Source organism: Rhinatrema bivittatum, chromosome 3 (assembly GCF_901001135.1).
Source record: "Rhinatrema bivittatum chromosome 3, aRhiBiv1.1, whole genome shotgun sequence".
NCBI classification, from domain to species: Eukaryota; Metazoa; Chordata; class Amphibia; order Gymnophiona; family Rhinatrematidae; genus Rhinatrema; species Rhinatrema bivittatum.
Window position 1 is genome coordinate 287473304 of NC_042617.1, and position 25474 is coordinate 287498777.

General features: G+C 44.4%; 1 protein-coding gene across 2 annotated transcripts in view; it reads right to left on the minus strand.

The window, feature by feature from the left end:
• The window catches only part of TSPAN31 (tetraspanin 31), an 86321-nt gene that overhangs the window by 42143 nt on the left and 18704 nt on the right, over positions 1 to 25474 (minus strand). Inside the window, exons 2-3 of one of the 2 annotated variants that reach the window (XM_029594904.1) lie at positions 5277 to 5444; positions 1123 to 1203 (exon numbers count right to left, since the gene is read on the minus strand). The exons of the other annotated variant lie outside the window; for it this stretch is intronic. Of the exons in view, the coding sequence (XP_029450764.1) occupies positions 1123 to 1203; positions 5277 to 5444 (249 nt within the window). The remainder of the gene's footprint in view (positions 1 to 1122; positions 1204 to 5276; positions 5445 to 25474) is intronic. 2 annotated transcript variants of the gene reach the window in all.

The following is a 25474-nucleotide window of genomic DNA, read 5'->3' on the forward strand; positions in this document are numbered from 1 at the left end:
TGGCCCATCAAAAAGCATTATTTGGAAGGGGCCCCTCTGTGCTAACTGGCCAGGGGATCTGGCTCCTCCCCAACCGATCTCCCAGGCTTCCTCTGGGCTCAAATCAGCCTGTGACAGTGGCAGGGGGATCCCCTCCCCCTGTCTCTGCAGCCACCTTAAATGTCTTCAAAATGGCCACTGTTCCCATGCTTAACAGGAATGGATTGGCCTCCTACGGAGCAGTCTGCACCTGACTGAGGCCACTGCTTCACAGATGCTGCCACAGCCTCCCACAACTAGCTCTCTCCACCAGGGAGACGGGGGGGGGGGGGGGGGGGGGGGGGGAGGGGGAGAACAGCAATCAGTCTTTGATAGTCAAGGAAATCTCTCTCCACAGGCATGGCATGTCCTGATGCAGACCGCATGGCAGGCGCCACAAGCAGCAGGGCACCGAAGAAAAAGCTAAAATTAGCCTCAAATCACTGCCTTCTGCCTTACCTAGAGATCCAACGAGCAGCCCCAACAATAGTGTGCCTCAGCTGCCAACCACCTTTTTTTTTAATTTATTCCACGGAAATAAGATGAAACCAATATTTTCCTGAAGGGGTGGCAGAGGCTGCTCAGAAATCCTCACTGGAGGGGAGGGAGCTGGACCACCAGCTATCATCCTCTGTGCCCAGGAGCAAATCTGGAGTTCCCAACCCCTGCTAGTCCCTCTACCTACTACCAGGGGGATGGTCCCACCAGAACCTGACGATCCCCTAGGAGGATAAACAAATCTCTCCCTCCCCCGCCTTGGGTTCAGAACTGCAGGTTTTGCACCTCCATCTGCTGGAGACAAATACTGAAGAGATGCAGGTGGTACACCAGGTTATGAGGCAGTGCCTGTGAACATTTCTGACTCCACCTACTGGAAGGGAGGCAAAAAGCCAGGAGTATGGACTGATCTGGGTATATACAGGCAACTGAGTTATAAAATGTGTAAAAAGAAAAAATTAAAGAGATTCCATTCTTCAGACAGCTAAACAAAAAATAAAAGGCAGCAATGTGGCCTCTGATAGTGAGACATTAAGGCGGCCAGGACTAACAAGTCAAGTCACTACCAGAATGTGACCCTGAACTACTTTACCTTGCCAGACTCACCTGCTGACTTGCATTCAGTGCCAAGCATGAACAGGAGACTCCAAATTGGAAAAGAAATATAAGAAATAAAATGACCATATACTGATAAATGGGTTAAGGAAACAGAAGATTTTCCATAGACATTTCTTGGCAAACTCTGGCTCAGCTGTTGCTTATCAGATGCAGAGAATCTCTCCTGCCAACATTATGAAAAAGACTGAAATAGTTCATAAAGCGTAGCCCAATTTTTCTGTCTGCATAGAGAACATGCAGTTTTTTTCTCCTAATCTGATTGTAAATGGATACCCTCTAACCCAGGGGTGGGCAATTCCGGTCCTCGAGGACTGCAAACCAGTCGGGTTTTCAGGATATCCTTAATGAATATGCATAAGAGAGACCTGCATACACACTGCCTCAGTTGTATGCAAATCTATTTCATGCATATTCATTAGGGGTATCCTGAAAACCCGACTGGTTTGCAGCCCTCGAGGACCGGACTTGCCCACCCCTGCTCTAACCCCATCATGAAACAGATCAGGCAGACAGCCAAGTTTTGATTTGAATTGTTCACCATTTTAAGATATGCTTTCACTATTTAATAGCCTGGGCTTTATGTTTTTTTTGGCTCGTTAGTCACCATGACCATGTCAGCCCAATGAGATCCAAAAGAGGCAGACAAAAGCCATGTTTTTGGTTTAAAAAAAAATTGGGGGAGGGGAAGCAAAACAAGATGTTGATAAAAATCTTAGTTTCATAATCTGCTAAATATATTCCTCACCTTCTGAGAATGGAAATCCAGGTCCATATGCAGTCACTGAGCAGCCTGGCTAGTGACCGGAAACACTTACCTGGCTAACTTAGCCTATATAGTCAGTGGTGTGGCTGCACTGCTGAATGTATCAGAATCTCTTTATGTTAGCTGGATAAGTTTATTGGGCTAACTTTAATGCCGTAAGCCTACAGACCTGTCCTAGTGGATAACTTATCCAGTGAAATTCTAACCAGATAACTTATCCTACTAGAAATTAGTCCAAGAGCCCAAATCTTCATTTAGCCTGATAATTCTAAAGGTAAATGCTTTTGAATATGACTTCCCAGAAAAGATGGGCACTTTCAGGGAAACATCTTGATGCCTGTAATTTTCTCACTCTGCTACAGGGCTGAGGATCTTTGTATCAAAAAAATGCCCTCCTGAAAGACAAGAAAATGCAAAATAGTTGTCATTAAAGCCATCCCCCCATGCAATAGTATGTTTCAATATAGTTGGCCATTTTACTGAATTAAGTTAAAAGTGAAACCGCATTCTTGCTGTTCCATCGTTCCATTATAGATTACAGGAACCCATTCCAGAGCTCTTTAATTGGTTGGACTGTGGTCTTGGAATTCCTTACCTAATGCCATTAGAGATGGATTATTAAAATAAAAAATGCAGAGGACTTTTCTTGCACAGACATAAGGGTATGCATTTGATTTTAATACTAGTTACTGTAATTTTTTTTTTTTAAACTGTGCTTGAAGCAGTGTTTTACATTTCTTGTATTCCAGTTTCCAAGTCAGTTGATCAATAACAAACTGACATGTCACGCCAAAAAGTGAAGACAGAGCTATGTGTCCTTTCCACGCACATGTTCTATGCAGTAAACAATTTAAAATCATAAAAAAAGTTGAACTGACAAAAGGTAAACCATAAAAAAAATGGAATTCTGTCCATTCAGAAGTTTTGGATAAAACTAGATAGATGGTAAATATTTTGGTGATGGGGTTACCTACAAAAGATGCACAGCATATACTGCATATGATGAAGGAACTGCATCAAAACATCAAGGGAAATCTATCAACATGATCTTTATTACCGTGAAGAAACTAAAATGCATACTATAAAGCAAATGATTTAAAAAAGTATAACAGTGTTTGAATTTCAGCTCCAGTCATTGCTAACACAAGATCATATGTGCAGATTTCACATATATAATAATCACAATAGAAACTAGCTATGTTAGATAACATGCTGCTTCCCTTTCCATAATATTTCTAAAGTTCTCCTCCCTTTACTGTTCAGTCCTGCCCTCCCTAATGGCCTTAAGATTTTGACTATTTGTATAGAATGGCAGACAGAATAAGGTCCTCATTTATCTGTTTTGCTTTGAGAGAATGGGGGAAAGGTGGAAATAAATTTTCTAAAGCAAACTGAAGCAAATCAAGTTTAAAAAAGCAAGAAAACTGCAGAGAACTGAGAATGCCGAAGTCTTTAGGGGAACTGCTGGATTTGTAGGTGCATTCTGTAGTGTACTGAAGCAGCAAGTGCAGTGGCAATTTCATCAGCGTGCACAATTTGTTGACACAGCACTTGCTAATTTGACACTATGCCACTTCTTCCTTCCTCCTTTCACTCAGGCAGCCGAGATGTCACCCTTTTCACAAAATCTCTCCTCCTCCCAAGTCTCCAGCAAATCCCTGCTATCCATCAGCAGCAGCCCTTAGCAACAAGGCGGCTATATTTAGCTGCAGCATGACACATTCACATTAGCCCAAATGTATTCACAGCCTGCTGCATTTGCATGTGTCATCACTTGAGGGACGGTAAAAATGGAAGGGGCAGGGAGTCAAAAAGGGGATCAATGGGAGGAACCAGGATACCCCTGCAAAGGGAGACCCGACTCACTCTTCAATTGGGCATAGCCAGTATCTCCACATGGTTAGGAGTAGATACGGGAATTGGCAGGTTGCATTATGAGCATGTTATACTTTTGTTTTTGAGAAACAAAGCCAGTGCTAGAAGGCCATTTCAAAAATGGCCTTAAGTAGGACCAATGGATATATTAAACACAAATAAGTTGGCTTATTTTATTTTTAAAGAATACATGCTAGGTTTGTCCATTTTGTATTAAAGTCCTACAGTATAACACAGCCAGCAGAGCAGCTTATAAAGGTTTGCTGTCCTTGACTTTGCCCTCATCTCAACTTTCAGATTGATGAGATACTTCCAGTAGAACACAAGCCCAGCCCTGGAGGAGGTATGGTCAATCTCATGCTCCCTCACCTCCTGTGCCACTGCAATAGTCAATTCCGCCATGGGCAGAACTGCTACTACACCCAAGGATGGGTAGGGAAGATTTGTTCAGCTCTGTAAGTGTTTCCTCACTACACTTAGTCATTAGTCTTGAGTGTCTAAAATTATACACACTATGGCATATGCTTTTTTTTTTTTTTTTTTGCAAAGAGTACCCACACCATCTAGCAGAGCTATCTTAGCTCAATTTCTTGCCTTAGAGTGAGCTACTTAAGCAGAGGATTTCCAAGTCCACAGTGGCAGGGAACACTTACTGAGAAGTATAACCTTCTTTGGAGAAAAGGGATCCCTCCCATTCTACACAACAGCATGCATCTTGTCTAAAAGGATCTCAGCATAGCCAATATTCAGGCTTATGATTCACTAGGACAAAAATATCTCGTTAAATAAAAAGGTTTAGCTTTCTAGACACAAAGTACATTACCATGCAGGAAATCTGAATTCTGCATTCAGTCAAGGATCAGCTACAGGATCTTCTAAGAAAAGATATCCAACACAAACTTAAGGTTTCAAAAATATACAAATTAAAATAGTTGTGGTGATGGTAAGTATCATGCCCGTTTTTCAGATTTTGGCACACGCTCTACCATGCGATAAGATTCTGCAGTGGTTTGCCACAGCACTTTTGGTTTTCCCCAGTGGTCTCCCATCCAGGTACTAGCTAGGCCTAACCCTGCTTTGTATTCAAGATAACACCATATTGGGCTCATTCAGAGTTGCTGGGAATTAATATACACAAAACAAATAGCATCACCTTATGTTATTAGAAATGTATTGATGTATTTTAAATACTACTACATTAGAGCAATGTAATATTTTATTTGAAAAATATTTATATATTGTCAAGTGTATGCACATTTCACTTATGACATTTAGAATGAGGTTTATATGTTCATCACGTCATGATTACTATGGAGCAGCAAGCCATAAGTTTAAGTAAATAAATATGACTTGAAGTCACTGCATTAAGACAAAATTATGACAACAGGGGCCCAATCAAGGGCTTTGTGTCACCACAAAGTTTTTAAAAAATATCCCTTGAGAAATCCAGTGATCTATTCAAGCACAAGAATTCCAGAGCCACAGCATTAATAGGAAAGGATACCAAGAAAAGCATCACTTGGTGATGGTTGGCTGCACCAATAAGGCCCACAATTGAGATAAGAAGCAAGAAGACACCAATGGCGATCACTCCTCCAATGATGGTGATGCTGGAGACAATTCCAAATTCTTTACCCCATGCTGCCACACCAATAAGCAGCAAACCCACCAGCTGAAAAAAAAAAAAAAAAGAATTTGAATGTTTCCACTTTGCTATATCTTATTTTTATCTTCTAGGAAGGACCATGAAGGATGTATAAGACTGATGAGTGGCTTCCTCATAGCTCTAAGTTACTCTTTACCCTCCTTCATGCATTTTCACACTTGTTTTGAAAGATGGGGGCTTTTTACTATGAATACACTTTTTTGAACCAGCAGCTTCTCCCTGCTCTTTTGGATTTTCAGTTTAACTGGAATCTGCCTTAACTTGAACTCTAGATCCATAAATTTTTGTTCTTAGCTATGCAATGGTGGGGTTATGGAGGAAGATGAGGGATCAAACATGAACCCTCATCCTTGGTAAGAGACCAAAGACTATCTTCCTTTGGAACCCATGTACATGCACACAGAATACCACTTGCAGGTTTTGCTGTTGTAAGATGGTAGAAATTCCCTCCCACTCCCCTGGGGACTGCTTACACAGCTTCTGCTTGCCCAGTGAGATGGGCAGGTCTCCCACACACCAGTATGCAGAATTGTCACTAAGCCTTTTCTAAAATCTAAAGTACACTGTCTCTATGAAGTATGCATGATTTGTATCAGCATGACATCTCTACATGGGGATCAGAAGAGTACCCCGCTTTGCTTAGATTATAGTGGGAGCAGCTAAATGAGCAAGTTTGCTCATTGTAAATGGGGTTTTTTCTGTATATTGCAGGATGAATTAGACATGATCTGTGGGTGACATCAGGAAGGATGGGACAAAAATTTCCAAGTTAGAGCTTTAAACCCTACTGAGCATGTGTGGGAGATCCTGCTCTGACATTGCTTCTAGAATCTCCTCAGTTTGTATCCAAACTCAGTAGGATTGTCTGATGTCCAGGGAGGAGGGCAGGCATGGTCTAATTCAACCTTACAGTAAATGATGTTTTCTGGCTAGCATATTTCTGAATGAGATGCGCAGTACTGCTTTCCCCACTGCACTGCCTGCAGAGGCCAGACAGTAATGTGAAGTTGTGCACCAGTGACCAGGTAGCTGCTTTATATATGTCCTCAACTGGAACATCTGAGTTGTGCCATGGCAGAAGCAGCTGCTTGTACCTGGTAAGCCTTCACTGACAGGCCGATACATTGCAATGTGCTCCAGCAGAGTGCACTGTTAACCCGCGATTGGACGTGCTAGTGTTACCCCTTATTCAGTAAGGGGTCGAAAATGCACGTCCAACCCCCCCCCCCCCCCCCCCGAACCTAATAGCGCCCACAACATGCAAATGCATGTTGATGACCCTATTAGGTATTCCCGCACGATTCAGAAAAGGAAAAATGTGCAGCCAAGCTGCACATTTTACTTTCAGAAATTAGCACCTACCCAAAGGTAGGTGCTAATTTCTCAGGGCACCGGGAAAGTGCACAGAAAAGCAATAAAAACTGCTTTTCTGTGCACCCTTCGACTTAATATCATGGCGATATTAAGTTTGAGGTCTTGAAAGTTACAAAAAGTTTTAAAAAATTTGAAGTCTGCCCATGGCTCGAAAACTGGATGCTCAATTTTGCCGGCGTCCGGTTTCCGAACCCGTGGCTGTCAGTGGGTTTGAGAACCGACGCTGGCAAAATTGAGCGTCTGCTGTCAAACCCGCTGACAGCCGCCGCTCCTGTCCAAAAAGAGGCACTAGCACCTCTTTTTATCAACGACCCTAATTTGAATACTTAATCACGTGCACAGGAGTGGCCTGTGCGCGCGCCGGGAGAGCAGGCGTTCGCCTGCTCTCCCGCGGACTTTACTGTATCGGCCCGTGAGTTAGTAAGATCAAAGACTAGTGGTAGAATAGCAATGCTGAATATAGCTTGTAATCCAGGTGGAAAGAGCTGTTATTGCTCACTCCCAGATTGCTGGGATTGTATAAAATCAAGAGTTGGGCTGTCTTGCTGAGAGGTTGGGTACAACATTTATAATATGCCAATGCTCTTATAGTCCAATGTGTGAAGTGTCATTTCTCCCTCATGTGCATGAAGTTCTGGGTAAGTAATAGGGAGCAGATTGACTAGTTTAAATGGAACGGACAAATCACTTTCGGTAGGAATTTTGGATGCTTTTATATCCGATCTTCTTGCATTGGATACAAATCAAACCAGTTTACAGTGAACAGAAAAACTTGCCTGTGGGCTTTACATAGAACAAGAAACAACTAAGCTTTCCCCCTTGAGAATGTGACAAAAAGCCTGTAACATGTAGAATTACACTGAGCTCCAATTGAGTTAACCTTTCTTGTCCAAAAGACCTTATCCTGAAAAGTCCCAACCCAGCATGGAGGCATTGATAAGGACTATCAGGTGCAATGTCAGATGGAGGAAAGCATATTCCTGCATTCTGGAAAGGTGGAGCCAGTGTATTTCTCTTGTGGTGATGGAGATTTCTGATAGTGGTTGCAGGAACTGGTTCCACTGTGATCTGAGACCCCACTGGAGGTGTCTCATGCAGGGGAGGGGGGTAGAGGAACTACATGAATGGCTGCAGCTAGTTGGCCCAGAAGGACTAGTACTTGTCAGTCTGTAGAAGTGTACATTCTTAGTAAAGTCACAGTCTATAATCTCTCTGATGAACTGAAGCCTTTGAGTGGGCTGTGACAGGCTTTATTACATTCAGTATGAGCCCCAAGGACTGCAGTGTTTGGATAGAAAGAGAAAAGAGTATATTCGTGGTAGGGGCTACAAGTAACCAGTTGTCCAGGTAGGGAAATATTCACATGTTCTGACTGCACGTCATGAAAACTCGTTGGGCTGAAGAGAGTCCAAATAGAACTTTTACTGGTAGTGATGAGTTCCCACTTTGAAACATCAGTAATACCAGAAAGAAGGAAGGAAGGATGAATGGGAATGTGAGTTTATGCAACTTTTAGGTCTAAGAAGCACATCCAATCTATTACAATTTACCTAAGAATAAAAACTAGGAGATATACAAAAACTGCATTCATAATAAATCAAAGCTATAAAAGTATCAGTAATTAAAATAAAGAAAATACAAAAAAAACAAAACTATAAAACAGACCATAAAAAACCACAATAAACCTGCTAGAGTCTTCTGGATTAAAAAAGTGTTAAATTTAAAATCTTAAAAGCAGCAGTAAGAACTTCTCTAAGCAAACTGAGTATAGATTTAAAGGATTTTAAACACTCCAATTGCCTTAGAGTGTTACAAAGCAAAGCATCGGCACATCAATAAAGGTTAATGTTGTCCATGTTATTAGTTCTTGTTTACCTCCACCATGGAGCAGAAACAATTGATCAGATTTCCTGACATGTTTAGTAGCCTCCAAACATCTCATATGCCTCTCAGCCAACGTACACAAACACTCATTTCTATTCCTGCCCAGCATGGGCAGGAGAAATAGACCAATTCAAATGAAAATTTAAAATTTTCAGTAACAGAAGGAACAGTCTAGAAGTGCATCACCCCTGGAGTCGCACAGAAAAGTCTGCCCTTAAGTAGCTTGAAAGAAAGGCTACATAGTGGTCAAAAGGCAGGAGCTGCGAAGAACCCTTGACCAGATTAAGGTTCAACAAGGGCACTGGTAGCCACCAAGGAGGACAAAATTACTTAAGCCCTTCAAAAAAGAGGAAGACCAAGGCCTTCTATAGACTTGACCCCCTAGACAAAGCTACAGCTGCCATGTGAAACTTCCAAAAATTAATAGAATTTCCACTTTGAGAGGCTGAGAACCTTGCACTTCACACGAGGCTTTGAACACACTCCAAATGCAAACATAAGCCAGAGACATAGAAACAAGTGTCCCTGTCCAGCACAAGGTGGAATCATTACAGAATATCCATGCTTCAATAACTGAAAGACAATCAACCTGGATAGTCATGCAGAATGGGTCCTTGTGCAATAGATCCAGCCAGCACAGCCACTTGAAGCCTGCCAACCAGTAGCCTCCACAGATCAGCCTATCACATCCTCTGGGCCAAGCCAGAGCCATCAGAAACATGAGATTAGATCTGACTTGCAATCTCTCACTTGACCCTGCCTAATAGTGGCCATGGCACGAAGGGATTTAGCTCCACACCCCCTCTGGAACAAGAGCATTGATATGCACAGTTTCAGATCCTGCATGTGACAGGTACCTTTGAACCTTGTGCTGCCTGAAGTTGCAAGCAAAGGCAGAAGGGTGACCTCTGTCCACCACCAAGAGCAGAAAAGCCTCAGCCAGTGCCCATATCATAAGCACATCCATTTGCTCTGACACTTGAGGGCTCTTGGCGGTTTGAGGAAAGTACACCACCATAGGCACACTGCCAGACATTTTCCCAACCATCCGAGCCTCTAGAAGCTTGTCAAATCACAAGCACACCAGCTGGATTGCACCCATTTCCAATCAAATGAAGCTCCTCTGTGCCTCCAAGTAAACGCCCTTTTTGAGAAGATCTGCTGGCAACCTGCACTGCAAGTGGATGCTCCCCTCCAAGAGAAGCATCACCATATAGTCCTGAGACCTCACTGGGAATTTGTGCTGAAGAGGTTGCGTGTATGCCTTCGCCCAGGGGATACCAACATGCTGCCATCAACACCAGGACCTGTAGATAAAGTGACACTTTCAGATGAATAGACCTTCCCAGGGCCTGAACTGGAGCAATCAACATTTGAAATTGACTGCCAGGCTGAAAACACTCAACCCTGCTAGGAAATGACAAGTATGCCAAGATACTCCAGCACCTCAGGCAGCTATACGGAGCTCCTGGCCAAGTTCACTCAGCCTAGCTCTGGTCATGTGAGAAGCCAGGTGACTCTTCCAATGCAGATACAGGGAACCAAAGACACCACCCCATGGAAGGAAGCTATCACCACATGAAAAGAAGGTCAAGGCCCGAAAGTGATTAGGACATCCCAGAACAGTACACTGCAGGAACCCTTGATGTTCACGATGACTGGGAATATGTAGAAAGTTTCCATCCAATCTAGAGATGGGAGAATTCCTCTGATTTCACTGCCATTGTTACAGTGCATAGAGTTTCCATACGGAAATGAGTCACCTGCAAATGTCACTTTGGAACAGCGTCCCTTATTTTCTTGTGATCCACAAACACGAGTTACAGCTTTCAAGTCCAACAGCATCCTTAAGGAAGTCTATGCTGCCTCCCTCTTCTGTAGGGAATCAAGGCAAGACCTACAGGCAACTGCAGGGATGCAAAGAAAACTCCAGAGCATAGCCTTCTCTTAACACTTCCAGCTCTAAAAGCAGCAAGTCAGATGAAGTGCTCCGCTCCTGGAGCCTGCCTTCTTCAGAGGCTTACCAAGAGGACAAGAACTCCGAATAGTTGCTCCTCTATAGGGCCAAGAGCTGCAGCCTCTAGCACAGCCTCTTGCCCCCAAAGGTCATGATACTTATTTCTTATCCTCTGGCAATCGAGGGGCCTGTTCAACTCACATCCAAAGAATGAACCCTTAAAGGGTAACATTGTGAGACTGGACTTAGAAATTGTATCTGCCAACCAATTTTGCAACCACTGCCAACATCTAGCAGCTCTCAAGTCACAGCCTGCATCAACTAAAATGGCACTGGTTGCAACACTCCACTATCGACCCTGCTCCCTCAGACTCTTAAGAGGCACAGACTCACCCAAGCCATCAGGGAGCAACAAGAGACCATTTGAAAATTCACTGCCAAGGTCTCAAAGCCTGCTTAAGGATAGCTTCAGTTCTCCTATCCTCAGCATCTTTTAGAGCTGCCCCTTCTACTAGAAGGGAAGTTTGCTTAGACACACCACACCAGCACGACCAGCTCCAGAAATCATAACTGCTCCAAGGGGTACCATCTGACCAAGTATGCCCCCCCTTAAGGTTTACTTCTGGAGGGTCCCATATAAAGGGGCATCAGCTCTTGAATTGCATCCAGGAGAGGAAAGAACCAAGATGCTTGTGTAGGGAGAACAAAAAGGTATCAGTCTTTTGCACACCAGAGTCACCCCCAGTCACACCAAGCAGTTTCAGAGTCTGAAAGATGCGGTAACTCATCAGCATAAAATAAACTGAGCAGAGTTTTGTGGTTCCAAATCTAGAGGGACTCCCCCCTTCAAGCAGAGGGGAGAAACCCACATCTTCACCTGAAATCTCTATCCACATCCTCCTGCAAACCAGGGACTCGTGTACTGCGGTACCTGCATGCAGTTACAACCACTGGGTATGCAACTCAGGAAAGGGATGGTGGTCTATACTAGGTCCTATAGGCCTCTGACACCCTTGGATAGACCATCTCCTGAAGATGTTTCCATCCTAGGGTTAATTGAAGGGGATGCTTGCAATGGGTTGCTTTTAGCTCCAGTCCAATGACTGAGGGGATGGCCCAACAGTCAGGCAGTGCTGGCATAAACTCAGAAATCCTTGGCTGTATTGTCCCTATATGGTAAGTAGGGCAGATGGATAGGCACTTACTCATTTGTCACCAGCACCCTATTGCCTAGCTTCACTTATACACCCAAATAAATATTCAAGTACAGTCACAGCACATTCACGCTCAAGTAGGCACCCAGTATGTGAAGTCTGCTCTGTATGCACTCATGTAGGCATTCAGTACACAGTCACTTGCTGTAGGAAATGTTACTGAGGTGATCGGAGGTTTGGGTTGAGAGCTCCTCCGTCAAGCAGGCTGATCTCAGATATTGTGTGCATCCAGTAGCGAATTTGAATGGTTTTGCTCCCGAAGTGTTACCCTGTGTGACTGCTTTTTCGGTCAAGCAAAAATCTGTTGATTTTTGCAAATTTTCCTATGTTAAACTGAGCAAGGACTCTAAGGCTGACTCAGAACATGGCGGATACGGTCTGTGTAGAAACAGAAGCAGGCCCCGATGCGGAACTGCACGCTAAAGGTGTTGATCTCCCGATGAGAGAGGAGTTTCGGGGATAGTTTAGAGACTTACGACAAGATATAAATACCTACAAACAAGAAATTACTTCTTTAATATCAGAGATGCGAGAGGAAACCTCAGAGTTGGGATGCAGGGCCAATGAGACTGACCTCCGTGTAGACATATAGAAGACCTCAAACGCCTACAGACGAATTATGCACCTAGCAGATCTGAGTGGGGTCTTCGAGCTGAGAAGATGGAAGATCTAGAAAATCAGACTGAGATGCAATTTAAGGTTTAGAGGCATCCCAGAAACACCTAAGTACTCAGACTGCTTTGAGGTGGTATCTAAACTCTGCCAAAGCTTATAGCTTCTGGAAGGTAATTCTGCCCTTGCTCAGGCTTCTCATGTTGAAGCAAGCCCACTGTTAACTGGAGCCCAAGCTGGCTAATAAGTCACAAGACACAGCCTGCTTTCATTCTTATGCTCTTAAGGAGAAAATCCATAATAGTTCTTGGAAGCAACAATATTGGCTCTGTGAAGGTCATGAGATCTGTTTTTGCCGATATATTGCCTGTTACACTGAAGCAGTACCAGGAGCTTCATGAGGCTACCAGCATCTTGCATAAAGAGAATGTGCAATATCTATGGCTTCACCCTTTGGGATTATGGTTCGCTATCAGTGGTGTGTCTCAAAGTGAAAACCCTGGACGAAGCAATGACTATTCCGCAGGATGCTGGCTATTCTATTCCTGCAAGCCGGTCTGTGCTGAAAGCACAGAGTCAGCCTTGGGATGACCCTCCACACTGGCAGCAGGTAGAGTAAGGGGGTAGGCGCTTGCAGCACAACTCCGATAGACTTCCTCTAAAGAGGCTACCTGAAGCTTGAAGATAGAAAAAAAAGCTTTCTGAATTCGCATTCAGACTCCTAGCCAGCATAAGACCTAAGTATTTTGGAGTAAGTGGGATGCATATTTTGAGACCCCTTAGTGCTCATAATCATTTTTATTTCCTTTCCTTAGAGGCCCTGGGGGTTTCTTTGTAATGACATTTATCCTCAGCCATCACTTGCTAATTTAGCTTGCTGAGTTTGATAAAGAGCTGTTTTGTTTTCTGGCCTGCTCGGTGGGGAAGCTAGTGATGCCACATGACAGTTCCTCCCATGGTAACTAGATTTGCAGCTAAACAGCAGCAAATCGGCAGGTGGGGTTTTTCCCTGGGTTTTGGCTGATCTGGATAGTTGCAAAGGCTAACACCAATGCGGTGGTATAGAGAAACTAATAAACTATATAAACTATTTTTTTTATTTAGTTTTTGGCACTACTCTGGCACTGCTTTTTGGAAGGAAAAGGGAAGATGGCTATGGGAGGGGGCCTGGGGTGAAGTTATGTTGAAGTCATGGGGAGTATTAATATATACTTGCTGTTTTGATGGGTTATATGATTGAGGGGAGGCGATACTCGTTTCCATTTTAGCAAAATAGCTTCTTTTAAGGCAGTATCACTGAATGTTAAAGGCCTTAATATTTATAGAAAGTGTCACCTCCTTTATAAAGAATAAATAGGATCCTATGGAGAAATTACTTACCTGATAATTTTGTTTTCCTTAGTGTAGACAGATGGACTCAGGACCAGTGGGTATAGTGTGCTCCTGATAGCAGCTGGAGATGGATCAGATTTCAGATGTCAACCCTAGTACATATACCCCTGCAGGAAGTGCAGCTCTTCAATATTCTCCTCGAAAAGCATTGTGGATATATGTATGACTGAATAATTTGAATAACTTGATTAACTTTATAAAAAAACTTAGTTAACTTGATTAATTTGAACTGGTTGAATTGGTTATAGCTGGAGACCACCAGTGCCCTCAACTGAGAAACATTGACACCCGGTAGGATGGGTGTTCTAGTTAGAGGAAAGCGTGGCTTACCCGTGAATCACTCGCTGTTGATGTCCCCCGAGAACTCCATGAGTAACAGCAGCCGTGGGTGGGATGCTGAGTCCGTCTACACTAAGGAAAATGAAATTATAAGGCAAGTAATTTCTCCATTTCCTAGCGTGTAGCAGATGGACTCAGGACCAATGGGATGTATAAAAGCTGCTGCCCGTGACCCACTTAGTACTGCCCTTGCAAATGCTGTGTCCTCCCGAGCCTGAACATCCAGGCAGTAAAACCTGGAGAAGGTGTGGATGGAGGACCATGTCACCGCCCTGCAGATCTTGGCGGGCAACAGCATCTTGGTTTCCGCCCAGGACACTGCCTGGGCTCTAGTAGAATGGGCCTAGACTTGTAAAGGCAGTGGCTTGCCTGCTTCCATGTAGGCAGCCTTGATGACTTGATCCAGTGGGTATGGTTGTTCACGAGGCCGCTTCCCCCGCTTCTTCCGGCTGTGAAGGACAAATAGATGGCTGTCTTTCGTACGGATTCCGACCTTTGCAGGTATCTGTCTAGGTGTCTGCTGACGTTGAGGTGGCATAGACTTCGAGCCTCTTCCGAATTCTTATGCTCATCTGGCGATGGTAGCGAGATGGTTTGGTTGAGAGAAGTGAGACACCACTTTGGGGAGGAACAACAGAACTGTGCATAACTGGATGGTTCCTGGGGTGAATCTGAGGAATGGCTCTCGGCAGGACAGTGTTTGTAGCTCGGATATGACAGGCTGAACAGACTGCCAGCAGGAAGGCTGTCTTCAATGTTAATAGTTGGAGAGACAGGCCACGGAGAGGTCTGAATGAGGTCCCTGCTAGGAAATCTAGGACCAGGTTAAGGTTCCAAAGAGGCACTGGCCACTTTAGGGGTGGCTGGATGTGCTTGACTCCTTTCAACAAGCGGGATTGATCCGGGTGAGAGGCTATACTGCCGCTCTCGCTCTTGGTTCTGTAGCATGACAAGGCAGCCCCCTGGTACTTTGATGGAGTTGAAAGACAATCCCTTCTGTAGCCCATTCTGTAGGAATTCCAAAATTGCAGGAATTTTGACAGAGCGTGGTATGATGTCGTGGTCCTTCCACCAGGATTCGAATACTCTCCAAATCCTTGTTAGGGATGTGGAGAACTTGTGTGCTCGGAGTAGGGTGTCAATTACTGCCCCCCCCCCCCCGAGTATCCTCTCTTTAGGTGAGCCCTCTCAATGGCCAGACCATAAGAGAATCTAGCTGGATCCTCGTGGAGGATCAGGTCTGTGTGGAGGTAGCAGCAGGGGATTCCCTGCCAGTCTTCACATGTCTGCGTACCATGGTCTTCTTGGCCAGTCTGGGGCCATTAGAAGTACTGGCCCCCTGTGGTGTTCTCTTGTGGATGATCGCACCCAATAGGGAGCATGGCTGAAGAAACTGGGTACCTGGGTGTTTTGATCGGTTTGCCAGGAGGTCCATGGTTGGTGTTCCCCAATGGTTTACTATCAATTGGAATGCTGTGGTTGACAGTTTCCATTCTCCTGGATCTAGACTTTCTCTGCTGAGGTAGTCCACTGCAACACTGTCTTTGCCGGCACTGTGGAAGGCCGAGATCTCTTGAAGATTCACTTCCGCCCATGACATTAGGAGGTCTATTTTCAGAGACACCTGTTGGCTTCTGGTTCCTCCCTGACAGTTTATGTAGGCCACTGTTGTGGTGTTGTCAGACATTACTCTGACCGCTTTGCCTCAGTCTCTGACCAAACCTTAGGTAGGCTAGTCTGACCGCCTGGGCTTCTAGGCGATTGATGTTCCATCCCGACTTCTTCGTTCCAATGCCCTTGGGCTGTTACTCCTGGCAGTGTGCTCCCCACCCTCGTAGGCTGGCATCTGTAGTGAGTAGGATTGTCTTGTTCCCTGGCTCAGGTGGGCTTCTTGTAGCCACCATTATAGTTGGGCCTGAACTCTGTCCAGGAGCTGAAGCCGTAGTTCTGAGACAGTGGATTCCATTGTGATAGTAGTGAGTGTTGTAGGGGTCTCATGTGAGCTTGTGCACATGGGACTACTTCCAGTATGGATGCCATGAGGCCAAGAACTTGTAGGTAATCCCATGCTGTGGGGTGAAGTTTGCTCAACAGGGTCATCAGTTTTGATCTCTTTGTGTCAGGATGACCTTGTCTTGTTTGGTGTCGAACCGGAATCCCAATTATTCTAGAGATTGCGAAGGCTGCAGGCAGCTCTCGTTTGTGTTGACCACCCACCCGAGGCTCTCCAGTAGAGTTTTGACTGTTTGTTGCCTGGTGGCTTTCCTCTGGGGATTTCACTCTGATCAGCCAATTGTCTAGATAAGGGTGCATGCGGATTCCTTCCTTCGTGTTGCTGCCACCACCACTATGATCTTGGTGAATGTCCTGGGTGCAGTGGCTAACCCAAAAGGTAGTGCCCGGAACTGGTAGTGATGGTCCAGGATCGAGAAGCATAGAAAATGCTGATGCTCTTGGATTTGTCTTCTGGCTGCCACAGCGGATGAGACTCCTCTAGCTGCTGTGCGTACCAGATATGAAGTGGCGTCCATGAGGAATGATACAGCTGGTTCCAGGGCTTCCCCAGGAGTGTTCCTGATCTGTGCTAAGCAGATGCGTGTCACCACGGCAAAGCAGGATGCAATCTGTAAAGACAGTGGAGTCAAAGGACTGTTTGAGGATATATTCCTGACGTCTGTCTTGAGCATCCATGAGTGCTGCTCCTCCCTCCACTGGGATAGTAGTGCGCTTTGAGACCACGGCATCCACTTTCGGACATGCCAGGAGACCTTTGGCGGCTAAGTCCAGAGGGTACATGGCTGCCAGAGCCCGGCCCCCTTTCAACATGGTTTTGGGGCATCCCATTCCAGGTCAATTAGTTGCTGAACGGCTTGTAATAGTGGGAAATGGCGGGAGGTCTGATGAAGTCCCTCCAAAAGTGGGTTAGTCTTAGGTTCCCCCAAGGCACTTGTGCCCAGGATGGCAAGCTCTTTTAAGCTGTGTGTGACCAGGTCTGGAAGCTAGACCTTGAAGAAGCATCTCATGGTTTGGTGGTGTTCTGTCCCTGGGAGTTCCCCTTCCTGCAGGGGTTCTGACTCCTCATCTGAGATGTCCTTGTCCCTCAAGGTGGGGCTTCCGGGCAGTGGGATCACTTCCCTGGGCATAGAGGGGGTCCTGGCATGTTGAGGTCCTCTGGTGGGGCTGTGACTGCATTGTAGGAGGCCCCGGTTGCATGTGGATGAAGGTATGCAGACCTTTGAAGAATTCCACCCAGGAGATAGAAGCTGGGTCTAGACTAGGGGGTGCCGTGTCCCTGGGGAGCCCTGCTGTGTGATGCTAGGTCCAGTGTACTGCCTGAGAGGCTGGGGTGGGCCATGAGTTGGGTCCCCTAGGGCCTCTCTGCACTATAAACAGGCCTGTGGCCTCCTCATGCTGTGCAGCTCTAATGTGGCATGCTGGGCAAAGGCCCTGGGCTTTGAGCTTATTTTCAGGTGGTTCCATGGCTTGTGCGCATACAATGCAGTTGTGCGCTCCAGTGTATGTGTAGGTTGGTGCGCGTGCGCAGAGAGATGTGTGCGCTGTTGTGCACAGGGGTCGAAATTATGTGCCCGGCACTGAGCGCGGAGCTTTGCGCTTCACTTGTGCGCGTGAGACAGCGGACAGGGTGGTGTTCGAACAGGACCAAAATGGTGACGGCGACCACCTCTGAGGGTTTCCACGTGGGAGGACCCTCAGATCTGACCGGGGTCTAGCCCTGCTTGGGCAGATCAACCCGGTGGCACTGGTCCCGGCTGGCAACCTGTGCGTCTCCGAGCTTCGGAGACCTGAGACTTAAATAGATTTCTACCTTACCTTGTCCCAGCGCTTCCCAGTTTCGTTCCGGGCGGTCTCCGGCTGCAGGGGGAGAGGGAAAATACCTTCACCGCCGCGCTCGAGGTTACACCTGCTGCCTCAGCCTCACCCGACATTGGGGGCTAGGTCCCTGCCGAGGGTCGGCTGCCAGAGGCTTCTCAGAGGGATTGCAGAAATCACCTCGGGAAGCTCGACGGGGGGAGGGACCCAATGGGTATCACCACAGGAGAGTGGGGCTTGTCTGTAGAAGTAAGATTTCTTTGGTAAAATTTACTCTAATGCTGTGCTAGTGTGCATAGAGTCCCTAACTGCTATGGAGACTGAAATACTGAAGAGCTGCACTTCCTGCAGGGGTATATGTACTAGGGGCTGACGTCAGATTGAAATCTGATCTGTCTCCAACTGCTAGCAGGAACACACTATACCCATTGGTCTGAGTCCATCTGCTACACGCTAGGAAAGCTGCCTTTTTTTTTTTAACATACAGGAGACTCATCTTAAAATGAATCCCTGATGCAGTCTGATCACTTTCCTAGTCAGTATTGAGTGGCTAGTTATTGCCTAAGTATGGAGGGGTTAATATTTTGATTAGTAAAAATATTTGAGTTTAAATCATGTATTCCTAATTCTGGGGGGGGAGATTTATTGTTCTTATATTGAAAAAAGAGGCAGCTGTATGCATTAGTGAATGTATATGCTCCTAATTCCCATCAAGGAGATTTTTTATTCTCTCAGTATTACATGAATAAGTAGAAGGCATGGTTATAGGAGGAGATTTTAATACCACTCTGAATCCAATTTGATAATTCATTGAACATTGAGAATCTCTGGTAGAAATGTTCTAAAATTACTGTCTCAGGGGAATTCATGTGAGGCCCTCATGAGAGGCTTCTACGAAAACTAAAAAAAGTCATGAGATAGGAGGCAATGGCCTATCGTGGATTTCAAACTGGTTAAACGACAGGAAACAGTAGGATTAAATGGTCAGTTCTCAGTGGAAAAGGGTAAACAGTGGAGTGCCTCAGGGATCTGTACTTGGACCGGTGCTTTTCAATATATTTATAAATGATCTGGAAAGGAATACAAGTGAAGTTATCAAATTTGCGGAAGATACAAAATTATTCAGAGTAGTTAATCACAAGCAGATTGTGATACATTACAGGAGGACCTTGGGCATCCAAATGGCAGATGAAATTTAATGTGGACAAGTGCCAGGTGTTGCATATAGGGAAAAATAACCCTTGCTGTAGTTACACGATGTTAGGTTCCATATTAGGAGCTACCACCCAGGAAAAAGATCTAGGCATCATAGTGGATAATACTTTAAAATAGTTGGCTCAGTGTGCTGCAGCAGTCAAAAAACCAAACAGAATGTTAGGAATTAGGAAGGGAATGGTTAAACAGAAAAATGTCATAATGCCTCTATAATCACTCCATGGTGAGACTGCACCTTGAATACTGTGTACAATTCTGGTCACTGCATCTCAAAAAGATATAGTTGTGACAGGGAAGGTACAGAGAAGGGCAAGCAAAATGATAAAGGGGATGGAACAGCTCCCCTATGAGGAAAGGCTGAAGAGGTTAGGGCTGTTCAGCTTGGAGAAGAGATGGCTGAGAGGGGATATGATAAGAGGTCTTGAATGAGTAGATGAGACTTATTTACACTGTCGAATAATAGAAGGACTAGGGGGCATTCCATGAAGTTAGCAAGTTGCACATTTAAGACTAATCGGAGAAAATTCTTACTCAATGCATAAAGCCAGAGGATGTGGTTAGAACAGTTAGTGTAGCTGGTTTCAAAAAAGGTTTGGATAAGTTCTTGGAAAAGTCCATTAACAGCTATAAATCAAGTTTACTTAGGGAATAGCCACTGTTATTAATTGCATCAGTAGCATGGGATTTTAGTGTTTGGGTAATTGCCAGGTTCTTGTGGCCTGGTTTGGCCTCTGTTGGAAACAGGATGCTGGGCTTGATGGACCCTTTGTCTGACCCAGCATGGCAATTTCTTTTGTTCTTAATTTACTAGATGTGTAGTGCTCTAGGTACCCTAAATCTAGAAATTTCTCATGGCCACATCAGTCCTACTCTCCTGTTTAGACTTTTTTTGGTCGATAAGGGGATGGTAAACAGGGTGCTAGATGCAGGCATAGAATCTATAATTTGGTCTGATCATGCCCCTGTTTGGTTGACAATTTCATTTTTCAACTATGATAGAGGCCAGAGATACTGGTGGCTGATGAATCACTGGAGGATTCTGATTTTGTGAATCAGCTAGAAAAGGATATACAGGATTATATATCTTTAATTAAGGGAGGCATCACCCCAATAGTTTTGGCATTGCTTAAAAGCAGTGGTAAGAGGCAAATTTCACAAGCTGCTTATGTAAAGAAATCATGAGAAGCTAAGCAACAGGCACTTCTGGCTCAGATTCAGCACTTGGAGTCTGTACATAAAAGGTCCTTCTCCTCCCAGGATTACAAGCACTTGGCCTCTTGAAGGTCCCAATTAATGAGTTTAGATGCTGCAATTCATTCATTCGATATCACTCAATTTTCTTTGAAGGTGGCAGTAAGGCAGGGAAATTGCTTGCCAATAAATTGAAAAGATGCTTAATACAAAATAATGTGGTGAAACAGATATGGAGGGGAATATTTTAATGGAGAACAGATATTCGCAAGCGATTTCTTCAGTTTTATACTGAGTTATATAGCCCCAACAATACTGTTTCACCAGAGGAAATTTATCATTTCTTGGAGGGTGAATTGTTTCCCCGTGTTGTCTGATCCGCAAAGGGGGATATTAGATAAAGAAATATCTGAGCTTAACTTGTAAACCCCTTTTTTTATTCTTCAGACACTAAGGAGAGAAGAGCTCCACGTGCATTCTTGCTCATGAAGACAGACTGAGAAGGCGTGCTGAGCGGGAACATGTGCAGCTGCACAGAGCCCAAGCTCTAACAGCTTGGACAAGCTCCTCCTCACAATATCAGAGGACAGTCCCATGACAGCACGGCTAGTTTAGCCCTGCTATAGACAAAAAAAAAAAAAAGCTAATGAAAGGCTGCTATGGCCTATCAGTTAAAAGAAAAAAAGTCAAGCCTGGAAGCAGAGCTAGCCAGAGGCTGCTCAACCCACTGTGCCTGCAGTGGGTTGCAGAGAAGTAAGGAGGAAGACCCAGAAAGAAATAGGGAAATATGTCCTCCCTCCTTTCTGCTTACGTACTTTTACCTTTTTTGACCCTAGCTCAGCCGTCCTGGCTAAGAGTACAACCAGGACTTCAGCTACAGAGGAAGAGGGTGAAAGCCTTCAAGCCTCCCTGATCCAACAACTGCTTTGCTTATGCATGTCCACCATCTGCTGGAGACAGAATACTGGCAGGCTGATTTTGGAGCAGAGCTGTATATCCATGACATCAACTTTTACTCTGTCGCCATCTGCTGGTAGAGATGCATAACCCATTTGTGGGGATTGGACTGAGTGCAAAGGAACCTGGAATTTAAAAAACCAGAGTGAATTAGCGATTTAATATGAGGATGAAAGGATAGCTGGAAGTCCATCCAATCTCCTAAGTTCTTTATACATGAATGCAGGGGAAAAACCATCCCATCGAAAGTTATAGAATGGTTGGAAGTTTTAGTAGGAATTTGTTTTATTGCCTGAGGGGGGGGAGAGGACAGTTGCCAGAGATGTCATCTTTAACTTCTTTATGGAGATGGTAGTTGATATTTTAAAGGTTCAAGTTCAAATCCCCTGTTTTCTTTGGAATTAAGAGTATGGGAAATAGAATCCCTGCTTTTGAAGGGCAGGTGTTTTTTCCTGAATCATGCTGAGAGTTCGGTCACCTTTTATATTTGTGGTGGGGGGAGCCTTGAAGTACAAGCAGTAGCCCCTTTGAATTACTTGCAATACCAAGGGTCTCAGATTATCTGTATCCATTGTGGAAAAGATTGTTGGATTTTTGCTCCTACCTGAGTCATGGAGCAAGTATTGGATTGTAATGAAAACTTTGACCTGGTTTGTTTGACAATTTTCTCTGAGGTGTCCTGTAGAGGATGCTTCTGGAGTTGGTTATGTCTGTGGTTAAAGGGAAGGGAGACTATTGATGGTAGGGCCTGTAAGATCTTCTTTGATAAAAAGGCCTTTTGGGTGGTAGGTGCGGATCTGCTGAGGTGGATAAAGACTGCACCGCAAGATTGTGTCTTTACCTGGGTAACCATCTCAACTTTTCACCAAGTTCTCCCCCAAACAGGGAAGATCGGACAGTCTTCCACACACATCTCTTGTTGAGCTCGCTTTAAGCCAGGCTATACATCTAGCCCCACTGGAAGCAGCTGAAGTTCTTGCCATTGTGCCAAAAGATTTGTATATTTGTTCTGAGCAGATAACGAACTGCTTCTTCTAGATTGTAGAGTGGGGCAGAGAATATTGTTAGTCATCTACTCTTAAAGGGTTTTAGTTTTTATATACATTCATAAATGCATTGAATATAGAATTGGTGCTAGGAGATCCTTGCAGTGAGCATAGTACCATGAAAGACCTTTTTCCAAAATAGTCTAAGTTGTTGGTCTTGCCCTGGTTTAGCATTCAAATGGAGTCTTGTTTTTTTTTTTTTGCCTTCTTCAAAAGAATTTCTACCACAACCAAACTGAGGCAGCTGAACTGTGCCATATCCAGGCAACTTCTCAATTCTGAACTTAATGGGCTATCATAGGATATGGAGGAGGGAGACCCCCCCACATCTTTCAGTAAAGCATCTAATATTTGATGTGGTAGTGCTGATGGTTCCACCAGAATTTCTAATTTTCAAAATGCCCTTTTGCTCTAGGGTTTTGTTTGGGGTTTTTTGTTTGTTTTTTTTAACTTGTATGTTTTAGAACTGCTCCCACCCCATAAGAGTGTCAAATCTTTAGGTGGCAAGATATAGTCCAGTGACCCCGGAAGCAGACTGGTTAGGATGTCCATGGAGCAACTGGTGGACACCCCTTGTTAGCTGAGACTAATAACACTAAGCCGTATAGAGTTACATTGGTAGTGCTGCTTTTAATATTTGTCTTGTCAGAAAGACGACAATGTGTGATGATAAATGGAACTTACTCTGAAGAGAGAGCGCTGGTAAGCGGAGTGCTGCAAGGATCGGTGTTGGGACTGGTCCTGTTCAATATCTATGTGAGCGACATAGCAGATGAGATAGAAGGTAAGGTTTGTCTGTTTGCAGATGACACTAAGATCTGCAACAGAGTGGACATGCCGGAAGGTGTGGAGAGAATGAGATGGGATTTAAGAAAGCTGGAAGAGTGGTTGAAGATATGGCAGCTGAGATTCAATGCCAAGAAGTGCAGAGTTATGCATATGGAGTGTGGAAATCTGAAAGAACAGTATTCGATGAGGGGTGAAGGGCTGATGTGCACGGAGCAGGAGAGAGACCTTGGGGTGATTGTGTAACGATCTGAAGTCTGCGAAATAATGTGACAAGGTGATAGCTAACGCCAGAAGAATGCTGGGCTGCATAGAGGAATATTGAGTAAGAAAAGGGAAGTGTTTATCCCCTTGTACAGTCCAGGTGAGGCCTTGGTAAGGCCTCACCTGGAGTACTGTGCTCAGTTCTGGAGACTATGCAGATTGCAAACGTCACTGCACCCAATGCAATGCATACATCTGATACATGGGACCTTGACGCAATGCAAGGGATGCCTGATGCAGACTGCTTGCATCGATGCATCATAGGCTTGTTTCCAGATGGTGCTTTTTGGAGGCATCAGGCAGTGTGTTTTTTCAGTGCAAGTTTGTCCATATGCTTTACACGTTGATTGATGAATCCGTGTCCTTTTTCCGAGGCTGCAACAAGCTTTTTTTTTTTTTTTTTTTTTTTTTTTAAAAGAGGGTACTGCCTCTGTGTACATCTATGGATCTAGAGGTTTCGACTTGGATGGTACTTCTGGGTTTTGTTTTTTGTTTGTTTTGTTTTTTTTTGAGTCAGACGATTAAGGTTGCTGTAGACTATCAAGCTTTACGATTCAAACACTATGGGTTTCTGTACCCGAGGATCCTGGTCCTGAGTTAAAGCTTTGGCATGAGGAGGAGTGGTGAAACTGACTAGAGACCTACTTTTCTAAGATTTCAAGATGTTATCTTTGTTGCTCTTGCTCTCTGGTAATGAGACATCCGGCCACAGGATGCACAGTTTTGTTGGTCATGATCTGGACCTAGACAATGATAGAGGTTGTGACCATCTGTTTTAGACATGAGGTGCCTGCAAGGGCAGGTCTTCAAACCCACTGGTTATTTTATTTTTATTTTCCATAGTACTGAAAATTACTGCTTGGGGCTTGCTATAAGTAGCAAGGAGAGGTTTACCTTTTTTTTTTCCAAACACACTAACAGATTGTTCAGCCCTCTATACAAGAGCACAGACAAAAACGAACTGAGGAGATTCTAGAAGCAACTCCTGCACATGCTCAGTAGAGCTCAAAGCTCTACTAGCTTTGATACAGTTCCATCCAGTGCCACCTGATGTCACCCACAGATCATGCCTAATTCAGACCTACTTATCAAATGGTAAAAGGAGCTTTCAAGGGCTTTAACACTGAAATTGGTAAGATTTTAACAAAGTGTTTGCTTTCCTTTGTCATTAGTAAGTTACAATTGATTAGTATATCACACTGGAAAACCTTGAATTTCATCCCCAGCTTGGCCCAGGATGCTACTGGAGCAGTTACAGGAGAGTTCTTACAGTAACATCTAGAAGACACTAATAGCAGTACTGAACTGTAACTCCAGAGAGTGCCACCCTGCTCACTTAAGAGTACATGGAGAAAGTGATGTGGATAAACCAGGGAGTCCAAGAGCCAGAAGGGAAGGCGCTTAAGAAGGCTAACTTTGCTTAAGCAAAGCCAAAGCTATTTTATTCCAGAGTGTTCCCCAAAATAAAATAGTATTTTTATTCTCTAATTTTGATAAGACAGTCTGGGGCTTAAGCAGTTTGTTTCTACTTCTGTTTTTCAATCTTGACTGTGCTTAAAAAAAGCAAAGTAAATTGCAAGCTACTAAAATCACAGCTCAAGCACAAACAATCAGCTAAAGAAATCAAGAGGGGGGAGTCAGGAGGGTGGGGTGGTTTGTTAGATGTTTAGTTTTTTTTTATATTCGCTCCATAAGACGCACACACATTTTCCCCCCACTTTTGGGGGAAAAAGTGCATCTTATGGAGCAAAAAATATGGTACTACTTATCTGATAATTTCCTTTTCTTTAGGACAGTCAGATGAATCCAGAACAAGTGGTCATGCACCTCTACCTGCAGATGGAGACAGAGCAAGTTGACATCACAGTATATATACCCCTGCAGTGACATCAGCCTGCCAGTATTCTCTTCAAAAGCAACTGTGGATAGACTAGCAAAACTTGATTAAAAACAGATAACCATTTCAACACTCAG